We start from the raw sequence: 13,441 nt of genomic DNA, 5'->3' as shown, positions 1-13,441 counted from the left end.
AAAATATTATTTATAACAGACAAAAATTGGGTACACAACGGTACATTTAAGGATGTGTGGAAGAATGGATGGATAACATGGCCTTCATGAAGTCTTCCAAATGTTTCATTACTTTAGATGATTTTGTTTTTGCAACCAGGCTTTTGATAAAGATAAAATGATAAAAGTTTCAATACTACATTCTCTGAACCTTGAACCATGCATTGTCAACACTATATGCAGAAACTCTGATATTCATTCAGATAAAAATTAGCTTTAAGGTTCACTCAAGAAAATAAAAAGTATATTTCAAAAGAGGACATTTCTAATCACAGACACGTTTGGTCAAGGGTATTTCTAGGAGTCATGGGAGAGAATAAGTGAAGAGAATGCTGGAAAATTAGGTTGTGGCTAGACTATGAAAGTCCTTAAATGCCCAGATAAGTCTGCATTTTATTCTCTAGTTGCAAAGATTTATAAAATATTTTTTCTTTTCTTTTTTTTTTTTTGTGAGACAGAGTATCACTCTGTCCCGGGCTGGAGTGCAGTGGCATGATCTTGGCTCACTGCAACCTCTGCCTCCTGGGTTCAAGCAATTCTTCTGCCGCAGCCTCCTGTGTAGCTGGGATTACAGGTTCCTGCCACTACACCCAACTGGTTTTTTGTATTTTTAGTAGAGACAGGGTTTTATCATGTTGGCCAGGCTGGTCTCAAACTCCTGACCTCATGATTCACCTGCCCTGGCCTCCAAAAGTGCTGGGATTACAGGTGTGAGCCATCGCACCTGGTCTAAAAGATTTTCAATAGAGGGCCGGGAGTGGTGGCTCACGCCTGTAGTCCCAGCACTTTGGGAGGCCAAGGCAGGTGAATCACGAGATCAAGAGATCAAGACCATCCTGGTCAACACGGTGAAACCTTGTCTCTACTAAAAATACAAAAAATTAGCTGAGCATGGTGGCACGTGCCTGTAGTCTCAGCTACTCAGGAGGCTGAGGCAGGAGAATTGCCTGAACCCAGGAGGCGGAGGTTGCAGTGAGCCGAGATCACGCCATTGCACTCCAGCCTGGGTACCAAGAGCGAAACTCCGTCTCAAAAAAAGAAAAAAAAAAGATTTTCAATAGAAAAAAATTATGATTAAAATAAGCACCTTTACAAAAAATTAATCTGGCAGCAATAAATGCAGTACTTTAAAGAATCTGAGTTAGAAGAGTTCCGTAAAGGCTTCTGATTCAACTCCACCCAAGGATGGAAAGCACAGAGTCCCAGGAGCCAGGGACTAAAGAGCAGGCTGCTGCAGTGCTCTGGATTTGAGGGGAAATAGAGCTCAACAAGTATGGCAGAAATTGGAATAAGAAGGAAGGGATCTGGGTCTTAAAGTCAATGCAATTTTGTACTGAAATGTAAGACAACTAACAATTACAACTTTAAGTTCTGGATTCTGTCCACAAACATTTTAGTTTTTTATCTTGAGAAGTCACTGGCAGACTATGTAAGAAGTTTGGAGCAGAATACCTATCAGTTTCTTTCTCTGTCTCTCTCTTCCCTCACCCCTCAATCTTGGCGAGAGAGAGAGAGAGCGACAGAGAGAGAGAGAGAGAGAGAACATGGCCAAGAAATGAGAGCAAGAGAGAAAGAGAGAGAGAGAGACAGACAGACAGACAGACAGACAGATAGGGTCTGGCTCTGCCACCCAGGCCGGAGTGCAGTCACATGATCTGGGCTCACTGCAGCCTCCACCTCACGGGCTCAAGCCATCCTCCAACATCAGCCTCTTACCTCAGCCTCACCCTCCTGGGACTACAGGTGTGCACCACCATGCCTGGCTAATATCAGTTTTCTTTAATAAAACACATGGCAGGTACAAGACTATCCTATATAAACCCTTGACAGTAAGGGCAGGCTCAGTTACATTCAACCCTCCAATACCATTCATCAAATCATCTTAACCCTATTTGCTTATTATTTATATAAAATGCAGTTTATCTGTACTGATTTTTCAGAAAATGTTCATAATTATCTTTTTTGATATCAAATATTATTTGGTATCAAATATTATGCATATCTCTAAACAATGTTGATTTCTTCTCAGTTTCTCCAAATTGGATTAATTATCTGCTCAATCATTGCTAATACAGATACGCATACCATCATTACGAATGACATGTCACACAGGCAATCTGGAACAAGATTTGACTCAAGATTCTTTTTAAAACTTAATTTGGTTGTAATTCTAATTTTGATATAATTTCTTGGTTTGGTCCAGGTTAAATGAATTAGTCTTCATATTTCCTATCACTGAACTTTTTCTAAACCTTTTAAATGTTGTTGTTTTCTACATCTTTAAAATGTTTCTATATCTTTTAAATCTTCCTACTTTTTGGTAGTTCTTGATGTGTTTTAAAAGCACAATGACAGTCACAGTTGTATAACTCTGTGAATAGTTATTTAAAAACCACTGGATTGTACACTTTACATGTATGAATTTTGTTATGTGAATTATACCTAATGATGTAGTTATCTTAAAATTCATTGAGAATGAACAGTGCTAAGTAATATAATATTACAGCCTGCAACTTAATAATCAAAATAACCTAATCACTGTCCTTCCCAAAGCTATCACTGCTGATAAAAATATGTGTTTGTTCAACTGAAGTAAAGAGATGCTGTAGGTACACTTGGACAAATACAGAATATTTATGGTCCGTTTACTCTAATATTAACATTTCCTCACATTCCCTGGAAATATAGAAATTGAATATAGGAGTCTAGTAAAGGAGACTAGCATATGACTAAAAGAGTCAGTCATAAACTCACAGATAACTATATCATTCATTCTTTAGTGAAGTCATTTATATATGCATCATGGCCAAAGACTAAGCAACTGTTAAGGGTTTAAAGTCTAAGAAACATGATAATTTTTTAATTTACAAAGAAATAGGCACCTTTTTCTCAATACTTAAGTTTGAGTTGAAGACTACTTGTTTTCTTTTTGTTGAGATGGAATCTTGCTCTGTTGCCCAGGCTGGAGTACAGTGGCGTGATCTCAGCTCACTGCAATGTCTGCCTTCTGGGTTCATGCGATTCTCCCGCCTCAGTCTCTCAAGTAGCTGGGATTGCAAGCATGCACCACCACGCCTAGCTAATTTTTGTATCTTTAGTAGAGACAAAGTTTTGCCATGTTGGCAGGCTGGTCTTGAACCCTTGACCTCAGATTATCAGCCCGTCTCCCAGAGTGCTAGGATTACAGGCGTGAGCCACCGCACCCAGCCTTTTAGACTATTTATAGTCAACTCTTGATAACTCATAATTAATAGAGAATGAAGACAGAAAAAATTATTACTGAAAGGGAGATTAAAAATTAGCTAGACAAGATCATATATACATTTATAGAATCATAAAAGGCCAAGGCCTGGAAACAACCAACTTCTTTATTTTATAAATGAGGGCACCAAAGCTTGCAAGAATTAAAAGTATTGTTCAAAGTAACAGCCAGTAAGCAGAAGAGTAGGAAGAGTAAGGATTCAAGCCTAAGACATTATTTTTTTCTTTTTTTCTGTGAGACAGAACCTTGCTCTGCCACCCAGGCTGGAGTGCACCAATGCAATCTCGGCTCACTGCAACCTCCATCTTCTAGGTTCAAGTGATTCTCCTACCTCAGCCTCCTGAGTAGCTGGGATTACTAATACACGCCACCAAGCCCGGCTAATTTTTGTATTTTTAGGAGAGGCAGGGTTTCACCATGTTGGCCAGGCAGCTTTTGAACTCCTGACCTCAAGTGATCCACCTGCCTCGGCCTTGCAAAGTGCTGGGATTACAGGCATGAGCCACCACACCCAGCCTTAAGTCTTAGACATTCTGACTCTAAAACCCAAGTCTTCTGGGATTCATCAGCAGAATTCTCATTCTGTAGCCAAGATTAATTTACAGACCAAAAATATTAACTTCAAATTTATTTTTCTTTTTTTAAAAGAATAAAAACATTATTAATCTCTAAAGCAAGCATTCTCTGTGAGTAGAAATTTTAAATTGCCCTTTTAAAATTTCAAAATAGTTTTATCAAACAGAACTCTGAATTCAAAACCAAAACTATTTTAAAATGTAAGTCAAACCAACCTACAAAGGGTCAATATCTATGTGTTAAAGAGTGATTTTAGGGGTAGCACTTGTCTTTTTACCTTTAGCCATGGCATACTCCTTAATCATTTTGAGAAAGCTGGAAATTTCCCTATCTAGTCGCTGTTGGCATGACTGTGCTTTCTGCAAAAAAGAAAAGATAAAATTAAAACAAACGAATAAAAGATTTTTATATTACTTATGCTCTAATGTTTCTATCAAAACTTTCAGTACATAGATTGATACACCATAATAAAGACATACGCCTTACAGAGAAAAAAAAAAGCTGAGATAAAATTTCCTTATAAACTGAATATAACATTTAGTTAATCAAGTATAAAGTAAAAATAAATATTTTTAAGTTTTAAATACATTCAACATCTGTTGTATAGATAACATACAATTTCATCAATTACTATTGCTATCTCATTACGCCATGCATATCTGAGGAATTATATTTCTCTGATTTATTAGCACTTTTAGTAGGCCTGATGAAATTCATCGAGAAATTATAAAATGCATTTCTTAAAAATATATTTTAAAAACTGTTTTGTTAAAAAAAAAAAAAAATCCAGATGGTCTTAACATTTGGAAACCACAAGCTGATTCTCGTTCAGCAATCTAAATGCATGCAGCCCCCACATCATCAGACCAAAAAGGACATTTTCTTAGTGTGTCAAAGCTTCTGAAAATAAGGTAAAGTCAATTATAGAAAGCATTCTTCCTTGTAATTTGAAAGTTCTGCATTTTTAGATCCCTAAAGGCAAAAAACCCCATAAATACAGAATTTTGTGATCAAAGTTGCATCCCATCTCAGTGCAGATTTAGAAATCCAAAATGGAAGATCAGCTAAATCATTTATTATATTAAAGATGTCATCTTAAAGGTAGTTTTATATGTCATTTCCCTTTAAAGAGAGGGGAAGAATAAGCAAGAAAATTATCATGGTAAATTTGCTTGGTTATCAAAACAGAAAATATTTATTCTGAGAATCTTGACTTTATAAACAACAGAATCACATTCTTTTAGGTACAGTAATATCTTTAGCCTTATGAAACTTCCCTCCTTTGTACTCCTAATCTCAACTAGCTCATCACAAAACATTTTTCACCCCCAAAATTAAACTTACTATAGATCAGTATGTCAAGGTGGCACAAGTAAATACTCTTCTCCTGTTTCACCTCATAAATTTTTTAGTGCTTACAAAGCTCAACTCAACCAGAGTAGAATTATTCATGTCACCACATTAGTGACAGGCAATGTTCTATTCGAAATCTGTATTACTCTCCTTTTGTTTTGAGGGCTCTAACACCACTAAGTATAATTCACTTGGTGGGGAGCAGGGGCAGAATAGCTACACCATGAAATTTAAAATACCATATATGCCTGATCATTTTTCCAGACATAGCCTGTGAACACACGTTGAGGGGCAGGGAAAAAGTTTATCTAGAGGCACCGAAACATGCACTGCAACCAGATGCATCACTCATGATTTATTAATAGAAAATCATCATTCTTGCTCTATACATATTTAATACTCCTGCTCATGTGCAAGTCAATGCTACTGTTTTATCCTTTCGTTTCTATGATGAAAGTTAGCTAGAGGCATAAAAGTAAGCAATGGCTTCAATTGCAGACTATGAATCTGTAATAAACAGGATAGTTTTCCTGAAGTTATAATTAAAGGTAGTAAACACCTTCTGTAGCATCATCTTCAAGTACATGAATCACATTTATCTTCCCTTGAATCACATCTCCACCGAACAGTTACCAAAAAGTTTCCTTGATTGATGATTTACTTGTTTTAAAGGGTACATAACAGGTCAGGTGGAGAAGATTCAATCTATACATGCCGTTTTAAGTTAGGTACAAATTATGTCTTCTGTTCTAAACAACTTGGTGCTTTTTAACTGATACCAAAAATAACAGAGATTATTAATATAACAAACCTAATACGGTCTCCCATTTTCTTAGTCACTACCAGTTATATTTTGAAAACCTAAAAATCAATTTATGAAAGTTTATTCTGATTAACAGTTTGCTGAGTCCAACATGGTTTCTCATTCTTGACTTCTATGCCACTGACATGTCAGAGACTGATATGATTTGGCTGTGTCACCACCCAAATCTCATCTTAAATTGTAGCTCCAATAATCCCCATGATTCATAGGAGGAACCAGTGGGAGGTAACTGAATTATGGGGGTGGGCTTGTCCTGTGCTGTTCTCATGATAGTGAATAAGTCTCACAGGATCTGATAAAGAGGAGCTCTGCTGCACAAGCTGTTTTGCCTGCCACCACGTAAAACGTGCCTTGCTCCTCCTTTACCTTCCATCATGATTGTAAGGCTTCCCCAGCCATGTGGAACTATAAATCAATTAAACCTCTCTCCTTTATAAATTACCCAGTCTCAGATATGTCTTTATTAGCAGCATGAGAATGAACTATTCAGGGACTCTTTTAAAGTTTTAATTTCTATTTATTCTACATTAATAGAATTTTACTATGAGCAATGTTATGATACCTAAAGTTTAACAGCATTTTAATTTTGCCCAAGTCATCTAGACAAAGCACCCAAGTACAAGGATTATACCCACTGATACAGGGGCCTAGGATCAGAAGGTACTCCAGGTGAACAGCTGAGCCACATTTACAACACAGCTCTCCTGCTTAAGACCAAAATTTTAGCTGTTGGTTTTGTATGAGTTAAGCTGATGTTAAATTACTTTACAATCCCTAACCTAGAGGGTTGCTCAAAAATGCGTATCAAGGGGTGAAACGTTAGAGAGGAATGCATAGGCTAGGAGAGAAGTAATTAATTCCAGGCTATTTGCTGCAGAAAATACACATTTGGTTAATTAAGCACAGAAGCAGATTGCCTCCTACTCATCAATGAAAACGAATAAACTACTAATACACACAATATTAGAGTGAAAAAAGACACCAAAGAGCACATACTGTATGATTCCATTTACATGAAATTCTAGAACAGGAAAGCTGATCCTGCCTATAATGGCACTGTCATTATATCAGTGTCATTAGGTCAGTGGTTGCCAGAGATGGAAGTGGAGGGTATTATGTGGGAAGAGCAGCAAGGGAACAACATTTTGACATAATAAAAACGTTCTCTATCTTGATGGGAATGTTGGTTACACAGAAAATATACCTGTGTCAGAATACATCGAATTGAAGACATAAAGTGAATTCCTTTTTTCTGTAAACATTCTGTCTCAAAAATATAAATTCAAGCATTAAAATTAATAGATTGTAGAACTCTGATCACTTTCTTCTTGGCAGAAAATGGCCGCTCTTACAAGTGCTGGTGCCCTAGCACTTATTTCTAAGACTTCCTAACTCCAGCCAAATCCACTTCAAATATAGCCCATACTCTGGCCAGGCATGTGGCTCACTCATGTAATCCCAGCATTCTGGGAGGCTGAGGCGGAAGAATCACTTGAGCCCAGCAGTTTGAGACCTGCTTAGACAACATAAAGAGACTTAATCTCTGCAAAGAAACAACAACAACAAAATTACCCAGGTGTGGTGGCACATGCCTATAGTCCTAGCTACATAAGAGGCTGAGGCAGGAGGATCACTTGAGCCCAAGTGGTCAATGCTGCAGTGAGCTGTGATCACACCACTGCCCTCCAGCCTGGGTGACAAAGTGAGACCCTGTCTCAAAAAGAAAAAAAATAAAATACCCACACTCCATCTTTCCTAAGTCAACCTAAAAGCACATTTATTCTTTCTGATATCTGGCAAGTATTATGCCCCTGCTTTGTAATTTTCTTAATGTTTTACTTTGCAATATATATTTACATAAAGTAAAAATAAAAAAGTAACAAAAAAGGATAGAGAAAAGTAATTCTCCTTCACACACCTGACAATCTTATTTTGTACCTTTCTCAGCTGCAGAACAACAAGTGTTAATTTCTCATCTTTCCTGGATGATCTAAGTCTACACAAATACATATGTGTACATCCCTCGTTTTTTCCTCTCAAGTAGTATCATATTTCATACATCATTTTATGCCTTGTCCTTTTCACTTAACTGCATATATTAAATATATCAGTATATATACATCTGCCTCATTCCTGCATGGATGTACCAATCTTTATTAGCTCCATGTTGATGTACATGCAACTTTCTGCACATTTATTTTGGTTGGGGATCAGTTAATTCTTTTTGTTGTTGTTTTTGAGAGAGTCTGGCTCTATCGCTTTATTGCCCAGGCTGGAGTGCAATGGTGCAATCTCAGCTCACTGAAACCTCCACCTCACAGATTCAAGTGATTCCCATGCCTCAGCCTCCTGAGTAGTTGGGATTACAGACATGCATCACCACGCCTGGCTAATTTTTGTATTTTTAGAGACAGGGGTTCGCTATGTTGGCTAGGCTTGTCTTGAACTCCTGGCCTCATGTGATCTGCCCGCCTCAGGAATCATTTATTCTTAAATCAGAAAAGCTTTATATTCTTTTCTCATTCAATTAAACTTGAACATCTTCTGCTAATTACTTTTTTTTTTTTTTTGAGGCAGAGTCTCACTCTGTTGCCCAGGCTGGAGTACAGTGGGGTGATCTTGGCTCACTGCAACTTCCACCTCCTAGGCTCAGGTGATCCTCCCACCTCAGCCTCCCAGGTAGCTGGGACTACAGGTGTGGGCCACCATGTCCAGCTAATTTTTGTATTTTTATTAGAGACAGAGTTTTGCTATGTTGCCCAGACTAGAGTACAGTGGTATGATCACAGCTTGCTGCAGCCTCAGAATCAAAATTTAAAAAAAAAAAAAATATTTTTAAGATGGGGATTCACCTTGTTGCGCAGGCTAGTCTTGAACTCCTGGGCTCAAGCAATCCACCTGCATTGGCCTCCCAAAGTACTAGGATGACAGGCGTGAGGCACCATGCCTGGCCTGCTCATCACTTCTTGTAACACAGAAGCAGTTCAGATCCTACAGAATCAAGATATCTTCAACAAATAAAACCCCCACTTTGCTAGTATCACCCAGAACATCTAAAATCCTATCCCAGCACTGTCCAATAGAACTTCCTAAGATGGTGGAAATATTCTATATCTTTGGTGTCCATTGTGGTAGCCACATGTGGCTATTGAGCACTTGAAATGTAGCTACTATGTAGTTAAATACAGTTAAAATGAATAACTGAATTTTTAAAGTTTAATTAATTTAAATGTAAATAGCCACATGATAGCTAATAGCTGTCATATTGGACAGTGCAGTCCTATACCAATACTGTGCTTGACTAATTTCCAATTTTTATTTCTGAAATATTTGCAGGTTGCTATTACAGCAACAACTATGAGGTCACTATTTCTAGGACTTGTCTTATACAATCATATTATATAAAACAATGTTCACCGAAAAATGTCTGTACTAAAAAACTGATTCTCTCTCTTTCTCTCTCCTCCTTTCTAAGAGATGGGTCTCATTATATTGCCCAGGCTGAACTCAAACCCTTGGGGACAAGCGATCCTCCCACCTCAGTCTTTCCCCCATTTCTTATAGGTCTGTGTACTAATCCAAAAGCATGTTAAAGAAATAAAATCAGTTTTGTTGTTAATTCAGATTATGTTAGAGTATTTCTGTCCTAGAATGCCTAATTCACCTTAGAATGTCTATAGGTACCAAGAATAAATCTTTCCATAAACTGGCCCCCAAATGTCATTGGAACCTAAGAACTCAAGAATGAACGGCATCCTGGAGCCAGCTTACTGACAAGCTGTAATTCAACACACTTCAAAGCTCATTTCAGATTTTACTTATTTTGAACCAACCTCCAGATGTTGAGACAGAATCAAGATTCACACAATTGGCCAGGTGTGGTGGTCTATAATCCAAGCACTTTGGGAGGCCAAGGCGGGAGGATCACTTGAGGTCAGGAGTTCGAGACCAGCCTGGCCAACATGGTGAAACCCTGTCTCTACTAAAATTACAAAAATTTAGACTCTGTCTCAAAAAAAAAAAAAAGATTCCTAGAATTAGCATTCAAACTCTGTTGGACAGAAACACGCAAAACCTACAAGTGCTTACACTATAGTGCTAAAACTCTCATTGACTTTAGGTGCAACAAAATCTAAATGGCAAAACCTTCATGGTTTTAAAGTTAACATGTAAGGCCGGGCGTGGTAGCTCACACCTGTAATCCCAGTACTTTGGGAGGCCGAGGGGGGTGGATCGGGAGGCTGAGGCAGGGGAACCGCTTGAACGTGGGAGGCAGAGGTTGCAGTGAGCCGAGATTGTGCCACTGCACTCCAGCCTGGTAACAGAGTGAGACTCCGTCTCAAAAAAAAAAAAAAGTTATGTGAATAAAATCTTAAAATAAGGAATAAACTGAAAGATATAGTCGAGGTTGATGACCTGAAAATTTGAAAATTATGCTAAAGAAGAAATCTTTTTAATGGTATATAAGTTAGTAAGCTTTTATTTTACCTGTAACTTCCATTTAAAAAGTCTTTAAAAATTATCATAATCCTAGGAAATATGTTAGTGTGCTTAGTAAATCCTTCCAGGTTTTATCATTTACCTCTTATTGAGGGTAGGTAAATAGGGAAGAATTTCTTTTCAATTAGAGAATACCAACTGAAAGTTAAATATTTAGCATCTTTTTTTTCTGACTTGTTAATGTAATTTTGGCCATAGGTATTTAAATCTTCCCTATTTGTCCAGTTTTAATGTTATTTAAATGCTGTAGTAGATACTACTTTTGCAAAGTTCACTGATCTGAAAATTATGTTTATGGTTCTCACATACACATTAGGTTTTAAAACAGCAGTAGTATGGTAAAGGAGCTGTTATTAATTCTGAGGAATGTCTTCAACAAACATGGGAGAGTTCAAATTCTTTAATGTTCCATCACAAATTAAGATTAGGGATTGAAAGAGTCAAAATACCTTTTATATTTAAATGTATAGGTCCCTAAATTGATAAAACTCCTTAAGTATTAGGGAATTTTTCATTAAAGTTGTTGAACTAGAAACATTCAAATCTTGCCACCAACTCATTTAATTTATAAAAACAAAAAACATTAAATTTAGTAGGCAAATTCATATATCCTGACGTAATTATTCAGACTGAAACTCATCATCACTCCATAGTTCTAATTCTTCCAAACTCAATTCCCATTCTTTTAAATACAAGATGTATTTAAGAGGTACAGCCAGAAAATTGATAACCCCTCAATTTCAATTACCTATGCTGATATTCCTCTAGGGATAAGGCACTGGTATCACTTCAGATGGCTTCTCCATTCATTATTGATGCTTACCTTACCTCTTAGCAACCAAGCTGCAGATTACGAGTGGTTTTAAAGGAAACCTACTGACCAGGAAAGGTATCACTATGGCTGCATTATTTAAACTCTGAAATCTGCAGTAAAGTCATAAAGGGCAGCAAGTCAAGCTATGCATGCTCCCCCTCCTGGTAGCAGCTTTCAAACAGAATGACAATCTGTTAACAGCCATGTAAAAAGTTTAACCTAAAAAAGTACATAAGATTCATGTCCATCTCAGCACATCTACAAAGGCATTTGATAGTATTACCACAACAGATATAAACTACCAACACAATGCAATTCAGCAAAGAACAACACTATTTCTATTGTCAGAAATTATTTTGAAACCTTACTCTTTTTTTTTTTTTGAGATGGAGTCTCGCTTTGTTGTCAGGCTGGAGTGTAGTGGATCTCGGCTCACTGCAACCTTCGCCTCCTGGGTTCGAGCGATTCTCATGCCTCAGCCTCCCAAGTAGCTGGGATTATAGGCACACATCACCATATCCAGCTAATTTTTGTATTTTTAGTAAGACGGGGTTTCACCATTTTGGTCAGGATGGTCTCGATCTCCTGATCTCGTGATCCACCCACCTCCACCTCTCAAAGTGCTGGGATTACAGGCAGGAGCCACCATGCCCGCCCTCAAAACCTTGCATCTTAAAAAAAAAAGTTCTTGATAAAACCTGTATGACACAGATAGCTATAAAGGTCAGGCTACATTTTCCTATTTACCTCTAAGGATTTCTTCAAGTCTACAGCAGAAACTGTATCTTCCTCCTCCTCATCAGTCACCTGGTCCTGGGAACAGTAGTGAGTGCTGTAAGCAGAATGTTCTTCTATTGCTTCGAGCCAGTCCTGAAATCATCCAAGGATTTAAATGAGAGTGAAAAGCATTTTTATTTCAAAGAGATAATACTACAATGATCTGATAAGCATAAAATTTACCTGGTGAAATAAATATTATGGCCTCAAAAGGGAAAGAAAAGCAACGAACAATGAAACAACAACGTGGGTCTCTTGTCCATAATATGTCTGGATAAAAACTTTTCCTAGTAGTTTAAAAAATATCAACTATAGGTTTACATATTCATGAATATTAATATTCAAACATATTAGAGAAATTAAATAATGGGAGAAAACTTTGTCACATAAAATTACAGGTTCTCTCTGTTTTTAACATTGAAAACCTATAATTTTATAACAGAATAAGTTACTATATAGTAATGGATCCGGATACATGATTTTACTAACTTACAATCAAATTAGAAGCACAAGAAACTACTGTCATATTAAAACAGCCAACACTTGCCCTGATGCTTTAACTTCTGCTATATTTTTAAAATAACGGTGATTTCACAAAAAGAACGTTTGGCCTAAAAATACCCTATTTTACTTTTTCCTCATTTTCTTACACTAAACTTGGGGTCAAATCTTACCAGTTTATGAAATGTTGGGAAAGTCATGAGTTATATTGTTTAGGGTTCTTTGCAGGGCCAAAGTTTACCACATGGAAAATAGATTCTTTTAACCTCTTACATAGTTTACCAAAAAAATCAAGATATGTCTATGGACATTGCTTTGATTTAAAAGAATAAGAGTAGGCCTGGTGCGGTGGTTCACACCTATAATCCCAGCACATTGGAAGGGCACAGTGGCTGGCTCACATTCAAGACCAGCCTAGCCAACATGGTGAAGCTCTGTCTCTACTAAAAATACAAAAATTAGCTGGGCATGGTAGCACATGTTTGTAGTCCCAGCTACTGGGGAGCATGAGGCATGAGATTCGCTTGAACCAAAAAGACAGAGGTTGTAGTAAGCCAAGATCATGCCAGTGCACTCTAGCCTGGGTGACAGAGTGAGGCTCTATCTCAATAAATAAAAAAGAAAAGAAAAGGGCCACGCACGGTGGCTCACACCTGTAATCCCAGCACTTTGAGAGGCTGAAGCAGGCAGATCATGAAGTCAGGAGTTCAAGACAAGCCTGACCAGCATGGTGAAATCCTGTCTCTACTAAAACTACAAAAATGAGTCAGGCGTGGTGGCACACACCTGTAATCCC

The 13,441-nt window shown here is 37.5% G+C and overlaps 1 protein-coding gene across 2 annotated transcripts in view; it reads right to left on the bottom strand.

Moving 5' to 3' along the window:
* Positions 1 to 13,441, bottom strand: part of OSBPL1A (oxysterol binding protein like 1A) — a 242,792-nt gene that overhangs the window by 143,880 nt on the left and 85,471 nt on the right. For both annotated transcript variants that reach the window (XM_012445007.3, XM_064379326.1), the window contains 2 exons: positions 12,115 to 12,237; positions 4,155 to 4,236 (listed from right to left, as the gene is read on the bottom strand). In XM_012445007.3, the coding sequence (XP_012300430.3) occupies positions 4,155 to 4,236; positions 12,115 to 12,237 (205 nt within the window). The remainder of the gene's footprint in view (positions 1 to 4,154; positions 4,237 to 12,114; positions 12,238 to 13,441) is intronic.

The sequence above is a fragment of the Aotus nancymaae genome, unplaced genomic scaffold (assembly GCF_030222135.1).
Source record: "Aotus nancymaae isolate 86718 unplaced genomic scaffold, 86718_ANA_hifiasm-v0.15.2.pri h1tg000020l, whole genome shotgun sequence".
In the NCBI taxonomy this organism is placed as follows: domain Eukaryota; kingdom Metazoa; phylum Chordata; class Mammalia; order Primates; family Aotidae; genus Aotus; species Aotus nancymaae.
Note: the sequence above shows the minus strand (reverse complement) of the source record. Positions and strands in the feature narration are given on the sequence as shown.